General features: G+C 43.6%; 1 protein-coding gene across 5 annotated transcripts in view; it reads right to left on the bottom strand.

Moving 5' to 3' along the window:
• Positions 1-8,072, bottom strand: part of sh3glb2a (SH3-domain GRB2-like endophilin B2a) — a 30,820-nt gene continuing 22,748 nt past the window's right edge. For 3 of the 5 annotated variants that reach the window (XM_072387202.1, XM_072387203.1, XM_072387204.1), the window contains 3 exons: positions 7,514-7,614; positions 4,146-4,347; positions 2-1,313 (listed from right to left, as the gene is read on the bottom strand). In XM_072387202.1, coding sequence (XP_072243303.1) covers positions 1,206-1,313; positions 4,146-4,347; positions 7,514-7,614 — 411 coding nt within the window. In that variant the 3' untranslated portion in view covers positions 2-1,205. Of the gene's footprint in view, positions 1,314-4,145; positions 4,348-7,513; positions 7,615-8,072 lie in introns of all 5 variants that reach the window. The other 2 variants (XM_072387201.1, XM_072387200.1) reach the window with 2 other exon arrangements.

Genomic DNA, 8,072 nt, shown 5'->3' with positions numbered 1-8,072 from the left:
TCATTCAGAAGGGAACAGGCAGAGTCGAGAAAATAAACTTTATGTAACACCAAGATGTTAAATACAAAAAAAAAAAAAAGACACAAATGAGGCAAAGCAGCACACAGGAAGGTAAAGTAGCCTCATTATGCTCATTTCAACTAAACTCCTCACACCAAGTTAGGTAAACCATGAGCATCTCTCTCTCTCACGCTTCCAGCAGGACATGCAGCACTAAGACCGAGGACACTTCAACGTATAAAAGAACCCGCAGGAACACTGTAAATGAAAAAAAAAACACTAAACTATACAAAGTTTGGGGTCATTTACAGTCTTGCATGCTGGCTGTAGAGCACATTAAGTCAGTGTTGCAAATAGCACATTCCAGTGATGGTCGGAGCAGTTCTCCCATCGTTTTAAGGCGGTTTGGATGGAAGAGTTCAGGTTGGGATGTCTGTAATGCCGTGGAAAAATACGGGTAACGAACAAAAGAACTCCTAAAGCAAGCACTTTCCATTCATTTCAATGAGCAGTTAAGGCAAATCTCCTCAAATGAGAAACTTTATTTGCCATTTCATTCGGCACAGAAGTCCTGCAGTTTGAGCAAAGGGGAAAAAAGGCTTATGGACAGTTTATATCTTACTGTTTCACAGAAAAAAAAGGAAATATTAAACCATGTATGTTCAGTTAAAGTAAGCAACAACTTTCCTTTTCTTTCAGGCGTTAAAGTTGCTTCTGCAAATAACTCCAAATCAATACGTCAGCACAGCATGATGCAACTGCACTCCTGCTGGACTTCCTCTTCCACCCGTCACCACCGCTCCAACCAAGGGAAGGAAAGCGTGCCTTTGAGCATTTCGTCATTCAGAGACACAAACACGGGCTTGAATTCCTAATCCTGATGTGAGATTAAAAGTAACCGAAAATACGCGCGGATTATTTCACGGTTTTAGAATTCTGTACCACAAAAAAAGCAAAAAAACCCCAAAAAAAACAAGATGACGGCAACAATAAAAATGACAATAAGAAGCAAATGAAGTCATCTAAAAGGAATGCCATTCATCCTCACTGCAGGAGGAGGACACTCAAGGTGTGCCTGCTTCTTTTCTCAGTGCACATTGTGGAGTGTTATTGGAGGTTACAGTTAGTGTAAAATGGGTTTAAACTGAAGAAATACCCACGTGGCTTCAGGTGTGCCTGCTCATGCTCATGCACTCGTGTGTTCTCTAACTGAGAAGCTCCAGGTATGTGACGGGCACTTTTCCTTTCTGGTTTCCTCGCTCTCCAATCAGCCAATCGGAGTCCATTCCCGGCACGGTGTAAACTGTGATCAGCTGGAACACAGAAGACGTTTGGATGTTCAAAGAGTGCAGCCAGAAGAAAGGGAACAAAGCTTTAACAAGCAGAGAAGACGGTATTTAACAGGAAAATGGCTGAATCTGTGTGTAGATATGAGTCTTATCACAGCGTTTCAGGTCACTTCTGCATAAAGGTTTGTTTCTTTTTCTAAACGCAGTGAAACTTTCAGCTCAGGAACACTATAAGACTCACCTGATTATAAGGGATAGTATTACCTAATGTTCTCTGATTGGTTTATTGCTGCCAGCACAGTAGTGCATGTGTCAGCGGGAAATGGTCCGATGGTGAACATCATCTGTGGTTTTTACACTTTATAAACTTATAAACTGCACATCGGTCTGCTTCACCATCTCAGACTGAAGAACAGACTCACTGGGACATGGGCAGAAGCTTTAATGACACGATTCAGTCTCTGAGTACGAGCTCCATACAATCTTCGCCCCATTCAGAGCGAATGGCTGGGATCCGCCTGGATTCACACGAACGCAAAGCGAGCGACGGAAGTGGCCAGGTGCCAAAGAGGCGGGGCTAAAGTGCACGTGGCGGTGAGTGATGCAGAGGGGGCTTAATGCCCCGATGGATGCTCGGTGCTCCCTGCGGTTAATTCAAAATGGCGGTATAAACACATGAAGTGCACCGGATTATATGGCGCACGGCCGTTTTTTGTGAAAATGTAAAGCTTTTAGGTTCGCATTAAGATGTGGAAAAAAAAAAACACGATTCAGAGTGAATGTCTGAGATCCGCCTGGATTCACACCGAACAAAGCGAGCGACGGAAGTGGCCAGTTGCCGTTCTTTTCCAATGTACAGAGCGAAGAGGCGGGGCTAAAGTGCACGTGGCGGTGAGCGGCGTGAAGGGAGAGCGGTGAGTGATGCAGAGGGGCTTAATGCCCCGATGGATGCTCGGCGCTCCCCACGGTAAGTTCAAAATGGCGGTATAAACACACACCGCTTTATGTGTGATACGGTATAATACTGTAATTATAATTCTTCGTCTTTAATGTCAGATGATCAGCTTTGAAGCATTGAATCATGACACAGAAGCACTTCCAACGTCTAAGGTAAACTTTTCAATGCCTTCCCTCCTGTACACAGATCCTCTGCTTTAGCAAAATATTAACTTTAGTGATAAACTGCACCTGCTGTGGCCAAAAATCTGCCAAAATCCAGACATGAAAGGCAGGAAACCCCACATATGGATTCAACCAAGAAGAGTCAGACATCCAGGATGAAAGCTGACCAAACATTCTGCCTGAAGTGTTCATCCACAGAGAAGCTAGAACCAACATGTCTGCAGTGCCCACACAGTATCGGGTGTCTGTTCTGTACATGGAGACATGCCCGGAAGCCTCAAAGACTGGAAGCAACTCTGTAAAATCATCTTATGTAAAAGACTGACAACATGATCCAGAACATGAGCCAACATGTCAGAATTCTTCTGCATCTTGGCTTAAGCATTAATAAATCACGACATGATGTAATAAATCAGGTGCTGCTGATCACATGAGCTTGAATTTAGACCTGATAAGGTTAAAAAAAAGCTTATTTTTTATCATGACAGCAGATTGGTATCAACCACAGGTCCAAAACCACCATTAACCACCAACTGTAATGAGGTTAAATGAAAGCTGGACTGACCCCTGCACTATCCCAAGAATACCTCCGAATCTGCACAAAATTGTTTCAATATAATACTGTCAAGTTATTGGAGGAAAATCTCCAACTTTAGACCAAAACTAAAGTTATTGGGCAGAACTGGAGTATAAACAGACTCAGTTAAAAGGGCTCCATCAAACACAAAGCAAATCATTTACTAAAAAGTGCATGAAAACTTCCCACTAAGACTGTGAGACGCTGCCGCTCTGATCTGATCTGTGACATCAGAGCATCAGAACAGGGTCAAGTCGGATTATAATTCAAGATAACGTTAAATATGTAGTTGGCTAATGTCTGTACTTTATCTTCTCAGCCTAACACCATGTGACCATTGATGTCTCCCTGATGAATATTTGAACAAAAGCCTCGTAGCTGCTTGTTAAACTGAAGCTAAACTGAAGCACAGTTCTGAATGCATCTGATCCCTTTGATGCTAATGCTAACGATGCTAATTCAGCTGGAGTTTTATAGCAGAGACTGGGGATGCGAATTGTTAAGAATTTAGCAATTCCGGTTCCATTATTATCGATATCGCTTATTGAGTCGGTTCCTTATCGATTCTCATCCAGTTATATGTAGTACAAATGGCTTTGGTTATATAACACTTTCATTTCAAGTATGCAGCAACATTTGATCTATTTTCGCTGCTGTCATTTTACTTTTCCTGCCTCTGATCCTGACTCACTCCTGCGGTCCTCATCAACTAAATGTTAATATCAGATGGAAGTTATTCAAACAGTGTGTCGCTGACATTATGACATCAGCAGGACCTGGAAGCTTTACGTTACGGGGCTCTGTGATCAAAGCTCTGAACGTGTTGCTGGTTTTGTCCTTTTTGGTGAAATAAACCAAACTTTGGAGCGTTTCTGCCATGTTGGAAACATTCTGAGCTAAAAGACGAAGCGTGCACGTCATCGTGCACATGCATCAGACGTTAGCAGAAGCTATGAACGGGATCGTTTGGGCAGGTGGATTAACGATTCCACGGAATCAAACATAATGAAAAATGAAATGAAAAGCTCCTGGGGAAATGGAAGGTGCACACAGCAGAAGCCATGAGTCACGCTATTGTTCAATCACAGAGTTCAGGAGATCGATGGCTTGCTGACATTTTTCAGCCCACTTGCAGCTGCTGGATTGCGAAAACTCACCTCATCAGCGAGGAGGGAGAGCTCACTGGAGTCCGCCGCATCATAATCGTACAGAACTTTGGCTTTACGGGTTCCTGTCGCTGGGGCCTGAACTTCTTCGATCTTCAGGGTGTCCGTCTCCACCGGGCTGCTGACGCCGTCTGATGCAGAGCCAGGGGCCGCCATGGCGTGGGCAGAGTTCAGTGTGAACGCATTGGGAAGCCTGAGGCACAGAGGGCAGACATGCTGGTTGGAACATCTGCTGCAGACTGCCTACATTTCCACAAAATGTACTGAAATAACGCCGGAGAAGCAAAAACAGAGTCAACACACCATTAAAAGTCCTTCCCAGCCTGATAAATAAGATGCATCTAAAAACAAATGACTGGTTCTTAAGAAAATTGTAGAAAAATCAGGGAATTATACAGTGAGGAAAGCTGAAAGAGTAAAGGTTTATGGGAAGGGGCGAGGCTTCCTCCTGCCTTTCATTTCTCATAACACTGCGTTGTTAGCCAAATTGTTTTTGACTGTCTGAACTCGTTTTCTCACCAAATGTCCAGGAAACAGAAATAATTACGAATAGCGACGGCACCAACTGAGCCAGCTTCTTGTTAGGTTGTCTCTTCCTTTAACTAAGAATAAATGTTTTGCGTTAATCGTATCCTGCGACTCTGAGCCTGATTTTGAGAGAATCTTTCTGGCATAAAGGTTTCTCATGTGGCCTGATGATGCTGAGCGTTTAAACCAACGACTCTTTAAGCGCCGTGGGTCCAGATGGGTGCTTTTCAGCCTCAAAACCAAAGGTAAAGGAGATCCCAATAGTCCTGCAGAACAATGACAACACAAAGGAAATACCTCACAGCTGGGTGGCCACAGTGTAGCAATACACTATTATTATGGAAAGTCACGGGGTTCTCTCCAGATTTATCAGCATCATGATTTTGTGGTGAAATAAAAGGATGAATAATCAGCATTCCTGAGGCAATGGCCTTTAAACTGCAGCCCACTGCTGTGTTGAAGCGTGTCAGAACACAGGGAAACGTGCTTTTCATCAGCACACCAATTGGAAACATGAATCATACTCACACATGATCATCAGACCTGCGTGCGTGAGACGGTGGACCGTGATTAGTCACGATTTGGGAAATAAAAAGAAAGAATAACATGAAAATCTTTACTCCCTGACAGGGTTCAGGTGACACATCAAAGCTTCTTCATAAGAGCTGGAAACTGGAAACGCTTCTTCGGTTCTGAACTCCATGGTGGGGGTCATGAACCCCCTGATCAATGAGTCCATCAACCTGCCTGAAAGGGAGAGTTTCGGTCACAGGATCCAGGCTGTGAGAGGTTGTGAAACTGCCTGGGGGGGGGGCACCCGAGGCCTCCTCCGTTCAGCGATGGGTTTTCCACTTTAACACAGACTCCTCTCTCAAACCATCTTCTCTGTAGGTTACTGCGTCCCTTTTCCTTGAGATGGAGGTGCACCGCTGAGTCTGGACCTGAAGAGCTGCCTCTCCCACATGGAGGTCTGCACTGCATCCTTTGGGTGAAGCAGACTCTGTCTGAGGGGTTTGAAGTGCACAGAGCCTCTCTGACAGTGTGGTTTGGTCCATTTTTCTTTGCTGCTTTGACAAAGGCCCGTTTGGGTTTCCTCAGGTGTGAAAAGCTTTGTTCCTTTTGCCTTCCCTCAGCCTTGGTGGGTTTATGTTTATGTTTTTATGCATTTAGCAGAAAATCCAAAGCGACTTACAGGTAGGCATGTAGGATAAAGGGGTCTTACCTAAGGACCCCTTCTGGAGTCATGCAAGGGGATTTGAACTCAGGTCTCCTACATGGAAGGTGGCAATCATACCACTAAACTATCCAGTCCCCAGGCGGGTACACCTGGTGGTTTAGAGTTGAGATAACAGCCAGTTTGTGTTCTAGTGGAGGATGTGAGTCGAAAAGCAGGTCCTGGTCTGTATGTGTGGGTTTGTTTATGTGTTTCTGTATTTAGCTTTTATCCTAAGTGACTTACAAATGAAGATATAACAGCTTTATAAAAAGCTAACAATAAGCTCCATAGAAGGAACCCAGGAGTCCGACTCTGTCAGAGGGGACAGAGTAGAGATAGGGTGCAGGCATAGAAGGAAGTGCAGAAAGATAAAGTGCAGAGATAGAGGGGGGAGGGAAGTACAAGGTAAGTGCTGGGATAGGAGATGCTCTCTGAGGAGCTGGGTTTTCAGGAGCTTCCTGTAAAGTGTTAAGACGTCCGTCCTCTTCAATGTGCACCGTCCAGAGAAGCTCGTGTTCTTCTGCAAACTCCCTTGTGAACAAGGTTAGTAGTGGCACTGCCTGGCTTTCACATTCTGTCTAACCAAGGACACACAATCTCACCCAGTCACCATGACAACACTGCAAGCACAGTCTGCAAACATCTTCACTCTGGCAGGCAAAATGTCCTTTTTCTTTTTAATCTTTACAGATGCTGCTGGCACAGAAACATGTAGCTTGAAGAAACAAGCTGACAAACTAACATGAAGAAGAATACCAGATGTGCTCGGGTCGCCAGATCTGACGCTCGTAAAAAAACTTTTTTTTCCAATACAAAATGTATTTGGAAACTGAGCTAATCATGTCAGCATTTCTATAAAAGTCACAAAAAAAACAGCTTTTTAAAGAAAACAAAAAGTACTGCTCGGGTTACCAGATCTGCGCCTGTTGGTGACGTCACATTCTACGATTGGCTGGACGTTGGCACGACGACGTAAGGGAATGTGATTGGTCCGGTGTAGGTACCAGATGTGCTCGAGTTGCCAGATCTGCCACTCGTAAAAAACTTTTAGCTCATAGCTAATTTTAGCTCATAGCTCATTTTAGCTCATAGCTAATTTTAGCTCATAGCTCATTTTAGCTCATAGCTCATTTTAGCTCATAGCTAATTTTAGCTCATAGCTAATTTTAGCTCATAGCTCATTTTAGCTCATAGCTCATTTTAGCTAATAGCTAATTTTCAATACAAAATGTATTTGGAAACTGAGCTAATCATGTCAGCATTTCTATAAAAGTCCAGCTTTTTTAAGAAAACATAAAGTAGTGGGTTTACTATTTACATTTTATGAATGAATTTTTTGCCAATATGAGGTTATTTAATAGAAACTTTATTACAAACTACATTGTGCCCCATTTCAATGCTGGATTTCTTTGTTTCCTACGAAGAGCCGCGAAAACGACTTCAACAGGTTGGTTTTTTTTACTACTTCAGTAAGTTGTCTGGACCAATCACATTCCCTGCCGTCGTCGTGCCAACGCCCAGCCAATCAGAGAGTGTGACGTCACCAACAGGCGCAGATCTGGTACCTACAGCGGGTCAGACTCCCAGCACAGATCCTCTCCGGTTCGGCCCTTACCTTCCCAGCTCTCTCTGTAGTTCTTGCATATGAAGATGACACTGCTTATAATATGCTGCTTGGGCCTCCACAAACTCATGGAGGCACCGCAGGTGATTCACCTAAGACAACAAAACAGTCATTTTATTCAGACATGGATTCAGAAACAGCAGAGGGAAAATAAGCAAAACAGTCACAAGTCGTAAAAAAAAAACAACCCAGACACTAAAAACCTCAAATTTGATTCAAATATCAGATGATTCACAGCTATGTTTATGTATGAAACCAGATGAAACCGATCAGTTGGTCAGACTACAAGTATGTCTTAAAGACATAAAGACCCGGATGACTCAGAGCTGTCTGCTTTAAATTCAGACAAACTGAAGTCGTCATCTCTGGACGGGAGCATTTCAGGGAGAAACTGTCTTGTTGCATAGTTACTCATTTCCTTGACTTCTCTGAGTTATTTCTGACCAGAATCTGTCCTTTGACTCACATATAAAACAGGTTTCTGCCTCCTTTCACCTTCGTAATATTGCTAAAATCAGGAGTTCTGCTGAGATCTAACAGCAGAGATCAT

Source organism: Leuresthes tenuis, unplaced genomic scaffold (assembly GCF_036924035.1).
Source record: "Leuresthes tenuis unplaced genomic scaffold, fLeuTen1.0.hap1 SCAF_6, whole genome shotgun sequence".
NCBI classification, from domain to species: Eukaryota; Metazoa; Chordata; class Actinopteri; order Atheriniformes; family Atherinopsidae; genus Leuresthes; species Leuresthes tenuis.
Note: the sequence above shows the minus strand (reverse complement) of the source record. Positions and strands in the feature narration are given on the sequence as shown.